Raw genomic sequence first — 21,503 nt, forward strand, 5'->3', positions numbered from 1 at the left:
ACAATTAATGATTCTATAAGCCGATTCTGCAATCAGATTCAATAGCACTATCAAAATGATATTAAAAAATAGAAATATGATTATCTAAAACATGTCAGACTCCCCACCACTGGGTCTTTGGGGAGGTCTCATTTCCTTTCTACGTTACATAACAGAATCAGTTTATATGGGTCCGGAAAGATTGTTTCTCAGTGTGTTGGGGGAGGGTCATCTGCGATACTTAATCCCCACATATCACCCCTATCCTCTGCACCCGTCTAACCATTCGCAAACGAGCTTCGCATTTAGACGGCATCAACGCAAGAGGGCGCTGTGACATTTTTTGCCTTCGACCCCTGACCTGCACGTGGAACCGAAGAATCAAAATCCCACTTGTTGGAGACGAGGCCAGAGACAGTAGCGACGGGAAGGTCTTTGCGACAGAAACTCAGGCAAGTAGTGACTTTCTGGAGTTCTTGTTTATCACTGTTGATTTGGATTCTTGCTTTTATCAAAACTTTATGTGGACACAGTTAAGCCTTGAAATTTGTTGACCCAAGACGTTACACTGTGACAGGCGTTCCACTTGTACATTGCTGACATTGGCGATTTGCGTTGACAGCGCCCATCGTTTACGTGTTAACAGACCCGAGAATATGAAGTATATATGCAGTTGCGTGGCTAGTTCTGTTGCAGTTACCATAAACAATAAGCGATTATCCGAGCTGTGGTGTGAATGTATATTGAAACTCATAGGCTGTGGACTTCTGGCTGGACTCAAATTAATCAAAGCCTAGGCCACTTTCCAAATCACATTGGATTCCTGAGTATTTGTGACGTGTTTCAAACATTGTGATATTGTAGTCGTCTGTTTGTGTACATCTGTGAAACAGGTACACTTCGACTTCACAACCATGCCACTTGTTTATTTTCACTTTGAGCACCTCGTAACCTTTGAACAAGCCAAGAACTTGAGCGGACAGGCCACTTTATTTTCAATTTGGACACATAACTTCATAAGACATGAAAACGGTTGACATTCTTGGGCATCCTAGATGACAGATAAAAATACATCCTACACTTTCACAGCAACACGTTTTGTTTTTCAAACCAAATGTAATGAAATGTCTGTGTTGAAACGCCATTTCTTAAAACTGAGGCTAGTCAGTGTTTTCATATTTTAGGTGTAATTTTTCTAATTATGTCAACGTTACCATCCTGAAGAATTTACCATTCAACAGAAGCTCTACTTTGATAATTTATTGTCTGTTTAATATCATACTCCTTGTGCTAACATCAAATTCTTAGTGAAAAATTATTATGAAAAAAAGGATTACAAATAATCCTCAGTCATGGAAGAGAATGTGGAACAGTGCTGTGAAAAATAAATCTTATCAGTCGTTATCCAGAATCAATTTTGTCAACATGGTCAAAGGGTAACTATATCGTAAAAGAAAGCCTTACATATTCCAACATCTCCATACTATTTCTCAATTCTTACATTGTCATAAGTGTACATCTTGTGTTGTTGGGGTTCCAGAGCAGAACTGAAAACATTATTAATATGTCAAAACTCCATCTACAAACACTAGTGACTAGGAGGAGGATTCAAACTAAAAATGCTTTATTCTTTATTATACAAGGTCACAACGTTTTGAGACAGATCCAAGTCTCTTCTTCAGGTGAAGTTAATGCCTTTGAAACAACTTAGGAGGTAGTGTCGTACAGACCCTGAACTATATATATCCAAGAAAGCCCACGCAAGTGTAGAAAATGTGGCAAGTCTAGCTTTCCTTAGCTTCTGAAAATGAAAGTCTCAGGGCTCCATTTCATTATATTATGTTTTTTTCACTATGAACGTTTTGTCAGTAAAATATGTTCATTTCAGAGACTATCTGTTAGTCTACTTAGGAGGTTATATGAAGTCATGAACTAAAAGACCATGATTCATTTCAAAAACAGTCTGGTGTTTGCACAGCAAGAATAGACACTTACCCTTACGCAGACTGCAGAATGAAAATTGAAATGGAAACTTAACATTTCCTGTCATTATCTAAGTACCAACTCTGGAAATTGCTTCATAAATTCAGATTTTGGTACACCAAGGTTGGCAGTTATGTGTTCTTAGTGAAAGATCAGATATTCTGTGAATGAGAAATAATTGTTTATCTCGATGAAACTTGGGCAAATGCAAGCCACACTGCAGAAAAATCATTGGTTGTTTGCAACAAAGAGGCATGTTCCAGAAGACTGCCTTAATACAAAGGAGAGTGACTCTGAGGTAAATCTGTGGGATACCTCATGCTAAAGCCAAAGACAACAGCTTATGACCCACAGATGAATGGACAGGTTTTTATGGAATGGGTTCAAAAACAACTGGTACTGACTATCAATAAGCTTAATTGTCATGGACAAAGCTCCATATCACAGTGTCCAGGATCCTGATACGAAATTTCCATCTTCAGATTCAAGGAAGGGAGAAATGATAGTGTGTTTAGAAAACCTTAGTATACCATTTTTATAAAACACAGCCAAAATTTTATGAAATCATTAAAATCAACAAAAGAGCTGTGTATACACTGACCAGTGTCTGAAATCACAAGGTTATGTCATGTCTAATGTTTGCCAGCTTATCACTACGATTTGCATCCATTTGAACTAATCTGGGGTATCATCAAATCTGACCTTGCCCAGAATAACAGAGCGTTTAAAATGACATGTTGAAAATCTAGTACACATACCCATGGCTAAGATTTCACATGATACATAGCAAAGATCAGTTGAGCAAATTGAAAATGCTGTGGAGCATCAGTACTGGTTTTTAAAGTGGTTTACAACAGGTGCTATCATGTCATCACGCAAATGTGCTCTGTCACATTCAGAATCAGTGTAATGACTTTTGATAGCAACCCCTGCTGATAAACTCAAAATCGCACAAGCCTCTCACTTACCTGGCTGTTACGAGAGCTCTCATTACACCCTTGTCACAAACTGTGATACAGCTAATGAAATCAATGATGGTTTGTTACACAAAAAATTTCTTTTGTAGACAAAAATTGACAAAATTCTGCAGTATTGTTGGGATTTTCTTCTCAACTTGGGTGTTGGTTTGAGTCATTTATGATTTCTTTATTTATCTTTTTTTCTTAAAAATTTAGAGAGCAATTCATTGTAGAGATTTTTGTCCAGATTGTAGATATCATTAAGAGTAATTCTGTGCTAATTTTGTGACAGGATATAATTGTTAACTGAATGGCAGCTGTGGTGGCTGAGTAGGTTAGGTTCCCGACTTTGTGTGTTGGCAATTAGGTGCCCGAGTAGGAAAATGTGGGTTTGAATTCCAAATGGGACTCCATCCAACATAAGTTCTAGAATGTTTACTTTACTGGAAGAGAGTAATCCCCAACATAGAATATTACATTTGACCATTTTCTGAATAGCATTGTGACAAGGTGACTTACTGATGTAATCGTAAGGAATGATTTATCTAGTAGGTTTTGTTACTTTTCCATACAAGTTATCTGACAAACACCTTACTCACTTCCCTTGATTTCCTTACATCATATCAACATTCAAAATTAAGGCTTAGTGTAAAGAGGTCCCAACACTAACAACTATTGTCTGATACGAACATATTTTACAGGAAAAAGGTTCATAGTAAAAAAAATTAAATATAATGAAAAGGTGCCCTGAGTTTTTTTGAAGCTGAGGAAATGTTGACATGCCACATTTTCTAGACTTGGCTATGACACACAAAGAGATCCCTGTCATGAATGACTGTTAAGACAAAGGTAGTGTTTCCTTGGTTTCTCAGCTTGCTTAGAAGACCCTAGGAGTCCTTCAATAACAAGCACTATATTATATGACAGTACTTGCAATGATGTAAAGGAATATATTGCGATTGTGCTAACTTTTCACCTCAGATATGTAGCATGTGATCATCAAAGTACAATATGATGATGCACAAAGTGGATATTTTCAACACTTGGTGATAAACTTTCTGCCTGGTACAGAAAAGTTGATCCAGGTTTTGAGAATGAAATTTAAACCCATAATTGTAACTAGACTGGATAAAATAAGTTAGGGGGATTGTATTTTTATGATTGATATTTTATCAGTATGTCAGTAAATAAATCCATCATTATTCATAATCATAGTTTCAAAATGTACTTATATCCCTAACTATTTTTGTCCAGTAGATATACTATTCACCATAATGTGGTCTAAAGTTTAGTCATGCAGCAATAAGGCATCCATGCTGTCAAGTCCATTTTTGCATATAATTATCAAGTGATTAGTCAGTAGATACATGTTTATATGCAACATGAATTCTGGTATTAAGCCACTTGGCAGTGAGCAGTTAATGCTCATTTGCTTGATTGGCATTTAGAAGCTGGTGGGACATGACAACAAATGGTGTGGATTTACAACTTCTTTAATGTTTACAACACAACATTTCTGGGCTACTTCTTGCCCCTTCAGCAGGTGAATGACATAGTATGGAAATGAGCAAAGGTATATGGTATGTATAGGAAGCCAGTGAGATAGTATCTACAGATGAGATATACAGAGATCTAGTCTAAGTAAACTTGGTCTCAGTGTATTTCGTTACACTCAACCACTAAGTCTAACAAAACCTAGTAGAAGGTTGCATCAGGTAACCTTTGAGGGACCAATGACCGTCCAATCAAATGCGAGATGGTTAAACAGATTTAAGCAATCAGACAACAGCTACTATTTAGGGATTGCAGGGACTTTCAAAATATTCAGGTCACCGACACATATCTTCACAAGCAAAAATCTGCATATAACACAGATATTTGACCTGCAGTATATATGCTTTGGGGTTTCTGTTGACATGGTTACCAGTAGCTAATATTTCCACAAGATAACATCATTGAATATTGCCAAAACCACTATTTTCAGTGATTGTTTACTCACCGTTGTCATGGCTGTACATACGCCATGTGCATCACCCGGAAGCAAGCGTACGCTAAATAGCATTCGGAATTGTTCAGGTACAAACCTTTTCGAGATAAAAAGTTCAAAAGGTATGTGCAAATGTGCACTTTCGCAATTTGGTAAGCTGTGTTCTGATTGGTCAATCTCAAAGGTTACCTGACGTGACCTCCCATAAGGTTTTGTTAGACTCTGTAGTGGAGTTTATCGAAAAGTACTGAGGATAAGTTTACTTAGACTGGACAGAGATCAAGAGGATTAACTGAAGTGTTGACATACAGGATTTAATGAGTGTTTATGCAACTAAAAGGATAGTATTAACTTGATAGGATGATTGGAAGCCGGTTATGAAAACAATGATGGGAAAACACATGATGGGATAGAAGCCACTTATTTAGACAATACAGGGATTAGGGAAAACACATGAAGGCATGTGCAGTGATAGTGGAAAACAAAGAAATACATGTTCATTGATGGCAACATTCTGTGAACCACGCATTTGGTAGGAAGACACCCTGATCTCTGTTAATTTCTGGTTTGGAGCGTTGGATCCAGATGGCCTCTGTCAGTTTCCTTTTTAGCCAGTTGTTGATGTTGATTGCCAAACTGTCAGAGTCCTTCCAATTTATGGTGTGACCAGGATTTTTGATGACATGTTCTGACAGTGCTGATTTCAGTTTTTGATTGATGCTTTGTGCTCTTTGATGCGAATGCACAGGGGCCTGCCTGTTTCACCTATGTAGTTGCTGTCACATGAACATTTCACTTTGTATACACACCCTCTTGGGCTTGGGTTAGTTTGACTGCTACCTTTACCACAGGCTCTTAATAAAGACTATAGGGTTTTTCCAAATGAGAAAGTAGTGTCAATGCTGGCACTTTTCTTTAGACGTCTACTGATGTGATGAATGATGGGTCCAGCATAGGGAATATTCACACAGACGGGGGATGGTTCACGTTTAGCAGGAGTTTGGTCACAATGTTTTAAGGTCCTGTTGATGGGCGCGCCAAGAACATATTCTGCCCCTCCAACCTTCAATAAGAAATAGCCCACCTCAAATCTACCTTCATCACCCTAAATGGCTACCCAAGACACCTAGTAGAAACCACCTAGTAGTGACCAACCTCCTGCTAAACACGAACCATCCCTTCTCTGTGTGAATATTCCCTATGATGGATTGGAGCAGAACTCAAAAACCGTTCAATATTTTTCTGCAAAACTTGTTACATACATCAGTCAGAACCTAAAGTGGTGCCTTTTGGTACTTACAGGGTTCTGTGATATATTATTTTCTCAGATTCCATGGAAATATTCAGACTTTGTCTCTAAAGTGAGAGGTGTGTTTCGTTTCCAGAGCACATCCTAATATCTGTAAGCAACACTTGGTAGATATATGTGGCAGACTCCAATGTGGTGCCTTTTGCTATTAACAGATTTTTGTGATTTGTAATTTTCTGGGTTTCCATGGAAACATTTCGGACTTAGTCTTAAAATGGAGGGATGGGCTGCGTTTCGGGAGCACAACTCAAAAACTTCTAAATATCTTTCTGCAAAACTTGGCAGATATGTAGGGGAGACCCTAAAGTGGTGCCTTTTGCTATTTACAGATTTTTGTGATCTATCATTTTCCCAGATTCTGACTTAGTCTCAAAATGGAGGGATGGGCTTTGTTTCCGGAGCACAACTCAAAAACTATTCAATATCTTAGTGCAAAACCTGGCAGACGTTTGATGCAGACCACAAAGTGGTGCCTTTTGCTATTTGCAATGTTTTTGCATTTATATTGTTCCTGGTTTCCATGGAAACAATTCTGACTTGGTCTCAAAATGGAGGGATAGGCTTCGTTTCCAGAGCACAACTGGAAAACCATTTCATGTCTGTCAAGAGATCTTGGTAGATATATGAGACAGATCTTGAAGTGGTACCTTTTGCTGTTTACAGATATATGGCATTTATATTTTTCTTGACTTTCATGGAAACGATTCAAACTTAATCTAAGAAAACATCAAGTGACTGTCAGATGATTTGTCCTTTCAAATATGTAGGGGCTGAGCATCCTCGATATCTCCAGGGTATACGTTCCAACAAGTCTCCACTATATCCTGGATGCATCTACGGCTCGGCCCGATAATTTTATTACCTCCCTTTGTTGGCTCCGCATTCTCACAGTAGCCAATCAGCTAGGCCGCCGTTATAACGGAGCTTGCCAGTGTCAACAAAGGTAGCAGTCGTAACTGCGAAGATTTGCACGCCGTGCGACTCACAATTTGGGGAAATCATACAGACAAATTTATAGGTGCGAAACTTTTTAAAAACATATGCAAGAACTCCATCTACCTCTTTCAGAGAACCTCTGCATGGTTTGTTTGCCAAGTTTAATCCGTTGGATAATTTAAAAAGCGAAAGTGAGTTGTGATTGGTTCGCTCAACTTCCCAGTGTATACACCTGATTGGATAAAAATCCAGCATAGGCAGGTAATAAATTTGTTGGGCTGAGCAGTAGATGCATCCAGGGTATAGTGGAGACTTTTCGGAATGTATACCCTGGAGATATGGAGGATGGGGGCCGGGAGGATGTGTCATCTTCTGATGACTCTTGTTGTGATGAGCATTTAATAGTTAGGAAAAAGTTTCTTTTTGCCTGTCTCCTTCTGTAATAGCTGTTTCCCTTTCAGTCATGTCTACTGCAGTAATGGGGAGAGCAGCAAGAATGACTGGGCTGAAGAAGCCAAGACCTTTGAAGAGAGTACCAGAGGACACAGGTGAGTTTCCAGTGTTGGACGCTGCCACCAGTCTGGAGACCAATGCCTAATCAGTAAACTGTTGTCCTACTGGCTGATGTCCTGCGTTCACAGTGTTTTCCAAACGGAAATGATAGGTAGTGGTGTCAAAGAAGTCATGTTTTCAGGTTCCCGTTTATGTGATAGGCACAGTAACTTTGTCATTGTAGTTGTTATGTGTTTCATCAAACTGAAGAATCCCTTCAAATGCAGAGTAATTTGTACTGATTTAATTTGGAAAACAATATCAACTTACTTAATGTCTGTAATAAACACAAAACATTTGTAACTACTCATCCCTCTCTGTAACCAGAAAGAAGACACTATTACTGAGGTTTCTTAAGCTCCGCACATTGCAGGTGCGGGTATTTTGCATTGTGGAACATTAATATGTTTGATGTGAAAAACTTGTATCAAGGTGTGGAGCTTGGAGCTTGATGTGTTGCATGGAGTTTATCATCAAACTTTCATGGTTTGTGGGACGTCAGACTGATGAAGAGGATAATAGATTATTTTACAAATGAAAACCCGAAAAAAATATCACTTCTCAGTGACATTGAACCATCAGAGGCAGGCAGTTGAAATATCGAAGCTGTCAATGGTTTATGTGAAGATATTACTGATGTTGCTGAAAATATTCAAGCAGATTAAAAGTAAAGAGGGGCTACAAGGCCTAGTCAGTGGGTGCACAAGTTACTTATTATACCAGTATTTTTAGCAGTCAGTGTTGAAGAGTAACTTTGAAGAGAGATGGTTTTCTGAATTTCTCTTATTGCCCCACATTTTCATTAAATTTCAAAAGTTAAAGGGTGGTGAAGTAGCCTAGTGGTTAAAGCATTTGCTCGTCGCGCCGAAGATGCCGGGTTGGATCTGCCACATGGGTACAATGTGTGAAGCTCATTTTCTGGTGTCCCCAACGTGATATTGCTATAATATTGCTAAAAGCGTATAACTCACTCACTCTTTCTTGTAATTCCAACCCTTAATGATACCACATATATTTTGATGCCGGTTAGAGTTTACCATGACCTCATTTTTAACTATATTTGGTGGACAACTAATGATGGGCGATCCCTGATGAGAGAGAAGCAACTGGATTGATGTGTTTATCATGACCTCATCTTTAACTATTTGGTGGATAACTCATGAAGAGCGATCTCTGATGCGAGAGGAGCAACTGGTTTGATGTGTTTCTCTTGTTAGGCCTAACTTAGTAACTAGCATGACCACTGATAACTATATGTAATTGTTCTGTCAGAAGCTTTTTTCCTTGATATAGCAAAAAACAAATGGCATTGCTATTGCTCAGATTAACTGAAACATGTAAATGTGTGAAAATTTAATGAATAGTATGTTTTGGTCCGCTTTCAGAGTCACAGTTTGGGCAAGATAATGTCACAGACAAAGTGAACTTGATTCAGCAAAGAGCAAAGGAATTTGTGAAATCTTCTCATCCAGTCCAAGACACATCAGAATGCACAAAGAAGGATTCAGTGGTATGTATGTTTCTTCTGCAACCGTTTGTGAATTGGATGCAGGGTCCACGGTTTGGGTCCTGTTACTAGTGTCTAGGTACCTCTGCAAAGCGGTAGAATTGTTTATCTGTTATTGCTTGATTTCAGAAGATCTACGAATGTTAGAGGTCTTGCTGTTGACTTGGCCTATGAGTAAGGCCATATTTGTCCCTGTTGTTGGACAGTGTTAGAAGAATCCTGGAACTGACATGACCATTATAATTCCCTTGAATGTTCTGTTCTGTCCATCTTGAGAATATGAATTGGGAAGTATGTAATTAAAATATTTCATGAGTCATTTTTAGATTACAAAATGATAATATACATGCTTTATCACCAGCATGCAGTAGTTTCATGGAGTTGGTAAATGTCTTCATCATATTGACACCCGTCTCGTTTAGTTACTACAGAAAATATTCTCGTTGCAGCTTCCAACACCTTTTCACACACTGCCACCTAACATCCATGCCCATCCACCAGAAATCATCACACAGCACTACCCACAGGTACGGAATGGCTTCCATAACTCAAACATGTGCAATGAGACTAATAATAATATTCAGTATACAACTAGCCTACAGGACAATCATAAGGGCCGACCTCCTGGTTTCCCCTGCCCAGGGGAGCAGCAGAGAGGTTGTAGGATGCAGGAAACGTGTAGTACACAGGACAAGGAGAAGAGGAAAAGTTCTTCTTTCACCGGAACGATACAGCTTGGAGGTGGAAGTAGTCCAGAAACACTTGTCATTGCATCAACATGTCTGAAGAGTCTGCTGGTGGGTGAACATTAGTTTGTGTCTCTGATGGAGGTGGGTTGTTCTAATTAACAAAAGGGACAGCTGGGTAGTTTAATGGTTAAAGCATTTGCTTTCATTTATACATTGTGTGAAACTCATTTCTGTTGTCCTCCTCCATGATATTGTTGGAATATTTCTAAATCAGCGTAAAACCATACTCGCTCCAAAATTAACTAAGTGATCTGATACAAAACTTTATAGCATGGTTCAACTTTGAAGTTAAATGTTGAATCTCACAAAAATAAATCCCAACATAATGAAAAACTAAACAGTTTTATAATGTTTATGCAAATCTTGACCATTTCAGGGTCTTTTGAATTATGGACATTGTTTTATTTTTCTCTGCACTCTCTTCTGAGCATATTCTTTGCCATAGAAGCCACGGACCAGACATGGTATCAGGGAATGAATGTATTGTAACTAATGCTATCTAATGGAGCTGAAGTATTGTAACAAGATTATCCTTTGATGATAGCATGTTAGTCTAAATGGTATAGTGGTACTTCACAGATAACCAGTATTTTATGCTCACATATGTTACATCTTTGAATGGCATTTAGAAGTGGAAAGTGTAAGGAGAGCCAGATATATGGATCTTTATTGACATCTTTATTGTGGATAACAAGATGTTTCAGAGTGTAGTCTTCCTCCATCAGCAGTGGTGGCTTGTTGTTGATATAAACATTTGAATGATGTTATCCAGAATGGTGACAGTTGTATAGCATTTTTTGTTAGATCGGAAGTTTGTGATTCAAGACATGAAGCCAGGCAGTGTTGGTTGTTTCACTTTGAATCAGACCAGCCCAGTAAATATCACAGATATTCCTCAACGCTTGCAGTGAATAACGTACAAGCAAAGATTGGAAAGGAAGTTTTTTTCACTCTTGAAGCATTTAATAAAGGTGTTGCAAAATGGTGTCACAATTGTTCCTATTCAGTTTAAAAAGATATCTATTTCAGAGAGCTGCCAACCTTCTAGCATGTCACATGGATGGAGAATTGATTCAGATAGACAATGAGGATGATGACTCAGCAGAGGTGAGTGAACATCGCACAAATTCAGAATTTTGAAAAATGCTCAAGTCAGTACACACTCAAAAGATTGAAAACATTGATAATTGTCGAGTCGGTACACTTGAAGTCTGGCAAATAAAACATTGATAGACTGACACAACATGGTAGCTTGTTAGGAATCTTTCAGAAGGCTAAATCCCCACCTAAATCTAGAAACTGGCCATGTTGGGGACATGTTCTAATACTTTGAATTTTGCTTTGATCAAGGAATTCGAGACCATATCGGTTGTATTATTGAGATGTAACTTGACTGGAACAGACCTGTCTGCTTGGCACGTTTTGGCATATTTTGTACGATTTTGTTATTCATATATATGATTATATGCTGACATGACAGATTGTAAATCAATCGAGTTATATTTGTCAAAAATAGTTTCATTCCTCGCTCAAGTTCATCTTTTAGTATTAACCATCATTAAGACCATCTTTGTCTGTTCGTTCAATAGTTTTGAATGGATGCCATTAACACGCATACCCGAGTCCTATCGAAATTTATCTATGGATAAATAGTTTTATTTATTGAGAAATACACTTCTGTTCCAGAATAAGCAGGTCATCTAAAGGAGCCAAGTATCTGTAGTATACATATTGTTGTGGAGACATTAATATTGCACATTCATTCAGGACAATGCTAGGAGGATCTAGATTGTACACTTCTACACTTTTCAGAATACACTTTTTCGCCACCATGAATACACTGAGGGCATGTGCAGTAGGCAGGTCTGCTAGAATATTGAGATAATGAAAGTCTTATCAACATTACAGCTATTGAGTAGTCAGTATTTGGGATGTATGACCTACGTATTTCCCTTGATACTACCAACCTGACAGCTAATGTTTGTTGATCTGTGAGAATGGAGTATGATGCTGTTGTCCTTGTTATTTATTTTTGCAGTCTTTCCTTGAGAAAATGTTTTGACTCTTGACATTCTACTGGCTGACGACCAGTTATCACCGCGAACCAGTTACCGCCAACACCTGACTGTAGCGCTTGCCAGACAGCTTCACTTCTACTTCCGTTATACTTCACACATTGACACTTCACAAAAGTGATAGGCTATGACAGTTAAAATCATTGTAAGTAGTTATGCAAATTACAAATATGAATCCCCTCGGAAGACTGGACCCAAACACTACGGGGGACGTCACGTGACCCATTAGTGTGTTGACATGAAATTTCATAAATGAAGGGAATTGAATGAAAATTATCCTGGCTATTTTGTGTTTCTGTGACATTACAGTTCTGTCTGTAAAAACTGCAGATTTTAATTTGTCAAGGCATACCCATATTGCAAACACTCAATTGCTAAACTCTGAATTGACCAACATTTCTATTGTTTTATGGACTCGACTGACACCATGTAGATGATACTGATAAAATGTAACGGGCCATTTCCACTTTATCTTTACGTTTTTTCCCCAGAGACAAACAATACCAAGATTCAAACAACTCCTCAAAAAGTCAGCTTTGATAATGGTGACAATGGTGACATCTCAATATTCCTGTCAGCTTATGAGTTACATCAGCGTCCATTAACATTCACAATGAGAACATTCACAATGAGAGCGCGTTTTGTTCTTGTAAATTTCTGTTTTTAAAACAAATTCCAATCATGAAATTTCTTCCATATTTCAAGGTTTGAAACACAATAGTTTTATTACCAAATCTATATCACATCTGGTTTATAACATGAAAATTACAGAAATTGCGATGATTGGTCTTCTTAGTTGTTGGGAAAGCACATTTTACACTACAGTGCTTCCTGTTAACCGCGTTTCGGAGAAAGACGATCTACGACTGTAAACAAGCAGGAAACATCGGTGAATAGCTTACCTATCATGATGGTAAATTTTGATCCACTGTGCTAAGAAAAAATCAAGCAATTTGTTAAAAACCTCTGAAAAATGGCGATAACTGGTTGCTAGCCACTACTTATATTACCAAGAAAATAACATTTGAAGAGACCTGTAAAGTAAGTTCATGCATTTTGAAAACAAATGACTACTGAAGTATTTCATGTTGGATCAGCTTTAAAGGCATGACCTTGATGTTCCCATCAGGTGCAGAAAAAAGAAATAGAAGTTCACATGCCCAGAGTTCCAGGTCTGTTCAAAACAAGTAAGTAGCAAGTGTACGATGTCTGTTTCATTCTGAATCATTTTGGAATCTTCCCACTGAGATGTTGATTTTGGTATACCCCTGCTATGAAATAATGGGGGTGTATTGCGTAAGTTCTGTCCTTCCGTCCAGAAACTTTCAGTGTAGCATATTTCTTAAAGTTTACATGTTAGGTTCACCAAACTTCACACACCTTAACAATTCCCCTAGATGGGCCTTTTTATCTCCCCGACATGTAGTGCGGGGGGATATAGTCGACACCTCGTCTGTCCGTCTGTCCGTTCAATATTTTTAGACCAAACTTGATAGATATAGTAATCTCAGCCTATGGTTGTTTCTTTTGCTATTTGCAGATTTTTGGCATTTATATTTTTTTTTTGTCTCAAAATTGAGACGTATGTTTCGTTGTCTGGAGCAGAACTCAAAAGCCGTTCAATATTTTTCTGCAAAACATGGTAGATATAACAGTCAGAAGCTGAAGTGGTGCCTTTTGCTATGTACAGGTTTTTGTAATTTATTTTCTCGGTTTCCATGGAAACGTTTTGGACCTAGTCTGAAAAGTGAGAGGTGTGTTTCATTTCCAGAGCAGAACTCAAAAACTTCTTAATATCTGTTAGTAAAACTTTCTAGATATGTGTGGCAGACCCCAAAGTGGTGCCTTTTGGTTTTTAAAGGATTTTGTGACATATTATTTTCTTGGTTTCCATGGAAACGTTTCAGTCTTAGTCTCAAAATGGATGGGTGGGCTTTGTTCCCAGAGCACAGCTCGAAAACCATTCCATATCTTTCAACATATCTTGGCAGATATATGAGACAGATGTTGAAATTGTGACTTTGTCGGTTACAGATATATGGCATTTATAATTTTCATGAATTCCATGGAAACAATTGAAACTTAGCCTAGAAAAACAATGAGTAACTCTCAGATTATTTGTCCTTTCAAACATGTGGGGGCCGGGGAGATATGTCATCTTCTGATGACTCTTGTTTCTATTTTGAAGTATATCAGAATTTTATTATTTATTTCTGATGGACTGGATCATATCTCTGAAGCAGTACTTGCTCTGTTCAATTATTTATGTAATCAGGAAATGTCATATGTTTTATGATATCTAACGTTTGATGGAGTCAAGGATAAAGTCTTGTGAGCTGCTCAGTCTAAGTAAACTTATCCTCAGTACTTTTCGTTACACTCCACTATTGAGTCTAACAAAACCTTTTGGGAGGTTTTGTCAGGTAACCTTTGAGATTGACCAATCGCACATATTGCATATATCTTTTGAACTTTTTATCTCAACCTGAACGATTCGGAATGCTATTTAGCATACGCTCGCTTCGGGGTGATGCACACAGCATACATACAACCATGACAATGGTGAGTGAACAGTCGCTGAATATGGTGTTTTCTTCAATGTTCAATGATGTTATCTTGCCAAAATATGAGCGCTATATAACTGTTGTATGCGGATCTTTGTGGAGAGATCTGTGTCGGTGTCCCACCGATCCCTAAATAGTAGCCATTGTCTGATTGGTTTAACTGTATCGTGTTTGATTGGACGGTCATGCTCGCTCAAAGATTACCTGACGCGACCTTCTAGATTTTGTTAGACTCAGCAGTGGAGTGTAATGAAATACATTGAGACTAAGTTTACTTAGATTGGTGAGCTGCTGATCCTTGTCACATTGTATATATCAACATCAGTCATTTGCCGTGTCTTAAGTAGGAGCGGATTTATGTGATCTGTGCTGACGTCACACCAAAGCTTTTTTCAACTCATAATATTCAATATGTAGAATACTGGTATCCCTGCACTTGTTTTGTCTTGGCAGATTATGGCCAGAGGCTCTCTAGCAGCAGCATGAGCTGCAGCGGGAGAAGCAGCAACCACAGCAGCTGCTCAAATGAAGAGAGTGAACTGGAGTGGTCACTTGTAGATGAGCAAGACAGGTGTGACCCTCCCACTTCCAGTAGGTCTTCTAGTAAAGGTGGGTCTGTACACTGCCCCTAGTAGATCAGCTCAGAGTCCTAATGAATGCTGAACTGAATCTAACTAAAAGGTCAGTCTTTGAAATGTGAAGAAACATAAGGACAGGTTGATAAAAATATTTGATAACATTAATGTCTTTGAATAACCTTTGTAAGTCATTATTAAAAGTTGCTTGCCACATGTTAATACTATCCACAAAAAAATCACAGGAAATGAAAATGTGTAGGTAACCTTGGTAATTAGTGAAGTGAATTGCAACACGTGTGTGTATTTCATCGAATTGCATAGAGCACAAGAATGTCCAAAACTGCTTTCAAATGGAAGCTTTATTGTTTGAGTTTGGTTGTCAAAAAATCATTTTTTCTGATGAACCAAGACTCAAGACTGCAGTGCATATTATGAATCTATTTGGATGGTCATTGTGGTAAAGAAAATTCCAGGTGCCCATTTCCTGGGCAATCATCCACTATTGTCATTGTGGCTTGGGGATGTTACTTTTTACAGAGTCCATTTGTGACATTTCCCTTGCTGACAGACATCATTGTGTCTACAGACATCTTGGTAAACTCTTGTCAAGGGGGATGGTTCTATGATGATGTAGAGTGGGATATGTGCACTCAGAGCACCCTTGTACAGGATAATTTGATACATGCGACAGATTTAATTCTCGGGCCAGTGGCTTTTCCATTTCTATGTCAGGTCCAGAACTGACATTCCTACAGGTGAATGCCCTTCCTAAAGCGGCATTCACACAACAGACTAAAGTTTAACAACACATGTTTGTGAACATTCCAACAACTCGCCACCAACACCAATTAAACTGCTGTAGAGAAATGGGATCGGTCTCTATTCTCACCAAGTTTTCCATCAACCTTACAGTGTTGTCAAACTAGTGTTTGATGTGTGAAGTGTTGTCAAACTAGATTTGTTCAGTAACAACCAATCACTGCCAATGTAATTGTCATGTAACTGCACCGATAAAGACATGCTGCTCTAAAGACCCTCGAGTTTGACAACTTTTGAAATTTCAACATATGTTGCCAAACTTTGGTTTGATTGTGAATGCCACTTATCAGCTTAGGCTTCTATGGCTTTTCTTCAACAGCACAATGTTCAAGTGCTGTCTTTGCTTGAAAATGTAGTGTCTCCGCCATGTAGAATTAGTGTGGAATAATACGGTGTGCCATCTTCAGAGAATGTGGCACATGGCGTCATCCTGTCATCTCAGTGTCCAACTATGAAAATGTACACGGAAACTTTTCATTGTGATATTTCTAAATTTAAAAAGAATTCAGCAATATACAGTTTTTCTTTGTAGATATTATATCTTATTTCCTGTTGTGATGAATTTATTCCTTCATCAATGTAATTTTTGGAATTAGTGATATTTTACTTCGTTCAAGATCGTACAAGAGCCAGTTCTACAATACGCTACTCTGTGAAAGACCTCCTTATGATGGCTAAAGAGCCATATGCCAAAATAGCCCCCCGGAACTGGCAACTTATCAAAGATACATTCCCTGAACTGGTTTCCCATGAGGTGAGTATTTTATTTATTTTGTTATGTTACAAAGTAGAAAGGCATGTTTTGTCATCAAAAATTTGTCTGGTGCAGTGAATTTCATTGAAATAGACTTTATTATATCACCAACTGTTTTTTGGAACCTGACAAAACTGAAAGCGACGGGTAAATATTGAAATGAGTTGATTGAAATGAGCAGCAGCAAAATCAAGTCCCCCTTTCAGCCACGTTTATGATCATGCTGGGTCTTTATGTGCATGAGAAGCAGAAATCTCTATGTATGGGATGGCAAAGCTCACTTAAGGTCATGGACATTTCAGACTTGTAACATAACAATTTGTAGTAACTACTTGTAGAAGCCACCGAAGTTGCAGTGCGAGAACATCCTTGTAATATCCACTTTGACAATATCTCAACCAGTTGAAAGCAAGTTGAGAGAGTTAGAAACTTACCTGTCTTGTGTGATGGAGTTGACCGATCAGAAGTGTCAAAACAGAGAGACAAGTGTTTACTCACCTTGTGAAACAGAGGCACAGTTCTGTGCAGTGTCCACTGCCTATCCAAATGGATTTGTGTTTGTTATTTCTTTTTCTGTTTATTTACCAAATGTACGGCAGTTAACACCACCATCTTCTCCTCGCTTGATGGCGCCATTTTTCTTGAAAATGACGAGATTATTGCACCAGTTTCCAAGTGGCATAAACTCATTCATGTTTGATTTTTAAATCTACATGTAAATACTTGTAGGTTGTTACTAAAGACACAGTGAGGAACGGACATTAAAGATTAAAAGAGATGTGAATCTTTAACCCCTGAATTACTCTTTTGCAGGATCGTTACTTTGAGCCATTTGACCTGAAGGCCTGTTCTCCTAGAGCTTTAGGGCGAACCAGAAACTTTGACATCAATGAAAAGAGGTGCCATATGGACATCATTCAGGAGTTCCGAACATTAGGATTTAACAGTAACCATGGAAGTCGTGAAAGTGATGATTTCTTCTTGTAAGGATGAACTACTGAAGAGGAGACTTCAAGAAGCTGATCCAGTGTCATGTTTGTAGCATGGCAAGGCAGAGGTTAAGCAGAGAGTCTGTTTCACAGCATATGCAGCTAAAGGATTATGTCCATTGTGAAGAAGTAATGTGAATATGAATTCATTAGCTCCTGAATAGTGTTTCCTGGTTTAAGAAATCCGAGAATACATTGAAAGTTTTATGACAGTTTCTTTCTAGTAAACATTTTATGTTCACTTGACTGTGACATTTTGATATCAAAATGTTTGTCTAGAGCATGTTGTAAAGAAGTCAAAGCTGAATGTGTTTCACTCTCATATTATTTCAACTCCCAAGATAAGTTTGTATTGTTTATCTCAACTTGCAGATAATTTTGTCAGTTTAGTGAGGCGGTAGGGTACCCAAGTGGTTTAAGAGTTTGAACATAGCAGTGAAGGCCCGGGTTCGACTCCCCATATGGGTACAATGTGAGAAAGCCATTTCTTGTCCCACACTGTGATATTATTTGACTACTGCTTAAGGTGGTGTGAAACCATGCTCACTCACTGTTAGATAAGTGATATAGGGGCATAACTGTCAACAATGGTTGTATAAGTGCAAATGGAAAAGTTATAATGTGCATCTTGAAAACTTGACTGAAAAAAAAACTAAAGACATATCAATCTTTAGTAGTTCATAACTGACAACTCTTGACTTCTGTATGCTTTCATTTAGAGTTTACATGAGACAAGGTTGATAGTATTCACACTGTGCCTTCACAAGTACTGAGATTGTGAACTTTATTAGTTTTTAACAGATCGTACATGCCTATTATGTTGTGTTGATGCCATATGTTTTAATATGTTGTGTTTGAGGTTGGGTTCATTCTTCCATAATTTCCTCTCAGTATCCATGTAGTCAATCATAGGGTCAGGATCTTAGACTGAGCAGCTTTCTGGAAGCAAGTTCTACACCAAAACTAGTCCTTGTCCCCAAAGCATACAATCTTGAAGTGATCTTTTGAGTATTTGTTATTAGTTGGTTATGTAGCCAGAAAGGTAGTTCCTGCATCAGTTTCAGGGATGCAGATTACAATTATATGCCTATTGTTTAAAATCTAGAAAAAAATTACATGTGGCACTTTGAAAATAAGATGCCATTTTTGTCTGATGTACGATATATTTTCTTTCTTGTCAGGGGTCTGCAAGTAGTAATAGACAGACAGTTGCATTCATGACATTTACTTGGTATTTCCAACCGAACAGAACATCCGGAAAACCAATTGTTGATGCTTCCAATGTGTGTTCTTGTTGTGTGAGCGTCTGGTGTGATGTAAGACAAGCTCAATCCAGTGATATTTGTGTGTATAACAGTATTATGTTGGTTTTGAAAACCAGAAGTTGTGATTTGCCATCGGTGCCTATGTTTAATCTTCATTTGTACACCTATGATGAGCATTACATCCCTATTGACCCCAACCGCTACGGGGTAGCAGGGAATGATACGTTTGTACAGAAGGCAGTGCTACATAAGTCTTGTACGTGAAAGTGTCCGTCAAATGCAGCCAGAGGTTTTCTGGAGACAAGACCTGTAAAATACAATCAAAACCTAGGAATTTCAGACATATCATATATGCCTTACAAGAACAGTGACCTATAGACAAAACCTGGATATTATGAACTAACATACAGTACAAACAGTAGCTTGACATAACCAGAATCAAGAAAATACACACATACAGTATGCACTACAAATTTAGTACAAAACACAAACTGAATCTTTGTAGAACAGACTGAAGTTTAGACAATCTAGGTGCTATATACAGAACTTTGACACAGTACAAGGCAAACTGAATCTAAACACCTGACTGAACCAAGGAACTACAAACATGCAATACAGAACACACCTACACACATATGTATGCATGTATACAGAACCTAGACATATCAAACTGTTCTACAGATGGAACTTCTACACCATACACGACCTTTACTCAATGACCAGATTCAGAGAAAACCTATATGCAACATGCATGCACATTAGGAGAGACAAAATGACCTAATGTACAAGTGTGCTGTAAACACATTCTTGATCCTTGAAGGTTGCATCCCAATGTGACGTGTTTTAAATGTGAGTGTGGAATGTAAGTGATATGTCATGTTAAAATTTGTGGTGTCCTCTGTATGTGCTGCTTTAGTGCTGGAGCAAGTTGTTTTTTCTCGTTTATTTGTAATCTTTGTAGTTAACAGCCTTGGTCACATTAGCACCTCCATATTCCATTCAGAAAGATTAAGGGCAAGGAATATTAACATATTCTAAATTTTGGGATTAACCCATTCAAAATAAGGACATAAGGGAACATAAAGGGGAAAATTAAATGTAATGAAACAATCTTGAATATGTATTAATTTGGGACAGTATTGAAATTACTTTTCTGTTTTATAGAGGGATGTTTATTGGTTGAACCATTCCACTCCTCATGACAGACCTGGTTTGTTTGCACGTGTTCAGATGTGAAATTCATTCCTGTTGACCCTGCCATGTTATATCTGGAATATTGTTAAATGAAGCATCAAAAATACCTTTGCTGTAACAGTAGGATATGGATGAAAATTACGAGAACCCCAAGAAACAGGATTACCATACATGTTTTTGTTTTCAGGTCATATCAGTTTGATCTCAACATTCAGTGAACAGTGTCCAAATTAAGTTAAGACTCATTCTACTTATGTCATGGAAACACAATGGATATGTCCACTTTGTAGTGTGTGCACTGCACGTACAACTAATTGGTGACGATGTTCTTTAGACACCTGTAATATCAACACATCTCGACTGATATCAGGGATGAGGATGAGTGCCCTGGTGTTCTTCTGCTGCAAGCAACCTAATGCATGATTATTACTCAGTGATTGCAGGACTCGATAAGGATATCCATTGTGTTGTCTAGACAGTATCATCCTACATTACTTTCTCATTGTTTCCATGTATTTTACATCATGTTATGACAAAGTTAATTTTGAACTTAATGCTAGACATCCATTATTAAATCATACATCATTCCATCGGTTTTTTGTTTATAACATTTACTTCTTTCACACATTCTAGATGTCAAGGATAGGTTTCCTGTTTCAGGATTAATACCCTGGCCCATCTTCCACCAGTTTCTTTTCAGCTGTCATTTTACCATCTTGTCACAAACCTTGTTCCCCCTTTATGGAGGGGTGGTAAGGCAGCTTAATAGTGAAAGTGGTAGCTTGTCATGTTCAAGACCAGTTTGATTCCCCACAATCGTACAATGTGTGAAGCCCATTTCTGGTGTCCTCAGCCCTGTTAATGCTTGAATTTTTCTAAGAGCAGCTTAAAACCAAAGCTCACTTACTCACCTTTTAAGGTGGCAATGTTCAGTCAAGTACACTCTGTAACCCAGCCAGCTGGTCTTGCCAGTGAATTACACACCTAAAGCATAGATTGATGGCAGTTGTGGTTTCTGTTCAACATCATCATACATTTCCCAGACAAATCATGTACATATTCACCCATCTTTTATCGTTTTTTGATCCAGACCTCATATTCAAGTCTGGCTGAGACAGATTTAACTGTCGGCAGTTTTATATACTAGTGCTATAGGCACATGAAGAAACTGCATACAAAATTTAAAGTCTCAATTTATCTGTAGACACATAAGCATTTAAACTCAGAGATTAGTGACGTGCCAACATGCATGCCACATTCCATGATGTCAGTGCTTTTGTCCTTGAGACATGCATTACGTTGTT

At 38.1% G+C, this 21,503-nt stretch overlaps 1 protein-coding gene across 1 annotated transcript; it reads left to right on the forward strand.

Annotated features, from left to right (window-relative positions):
- Positions 1-280: 280 nt before the first annotated feature.
- LOC137258085 (uncharacterized) lies at positions 281-20,787 on the forward strand. Its single transcript, XM_067795639.1, has 9 exons — positions 281-431; positions 7,615-7,701; positions 9,091-9,215; positions 9,662-10,009; positions 10,991-11,068; positions 13,166-13,223; positions 15,054-15,209; positions 16,615-16,751; positions 17,565-20,787. The coding sequence occupies exons 2-9, from the start codon at positions 7,617-7,619 to the stop codon at positions 17,736-17,738; spliced, it is 1,161 nt and encodes a 386-aa protein (XP_067651740.1). The 5' UTR covers positions 281-431; positions 7,615-7,616; the 3' UTR covers positions 17,739-20,787.
- The last annotated feature ends 716 nt before the right edge of the window (positions 20,788-21,503 follow it).

Source organism: Haliotis asinina, chromosome 12, assembly GCF_037392515.1.
Source record: "Haliotis asinina isolate JCU_RB_2024 chromosome 12, JCU_Hal_asi_v2, whole genome shotgun sequence".
Classification (NCBI taxonomy): domain Eukaryota; kingdom Metazoa; phylum Mollusca; class Gastropoda; order Lepetellida; family Haliotidae; genus Haliotis; species Haliotis asinina.

What these genes read in the sequence shown, in the direction of transcription:
- LOC137258085 (XM_067795639.1), top strand. Translation starts at nt 7,617, where the DNA reads ATGTCTACTGCAGTAATGGGGAGAGCAGCAAGAATGACTGGGCTGAAG. An exon ending in GCACAAAGAAGGATTCAGTG is followed by an intron (nt 9,216 to 9,661) that starts GTATGTATGTTT and finishes TTCTCGTTGCAG; the next exon opens with CTTCCAACACCTTTTCACAC. An exon ending in CAGTAGGTCTTCTAGTAAAG is followed by an intron (nt 15,210 to 16,614) that starts GTGGGTCTGTAC and finishes ACTTCGTTCAAG; the next exon opens with ATCGTACAAGAGCCAGTTCT.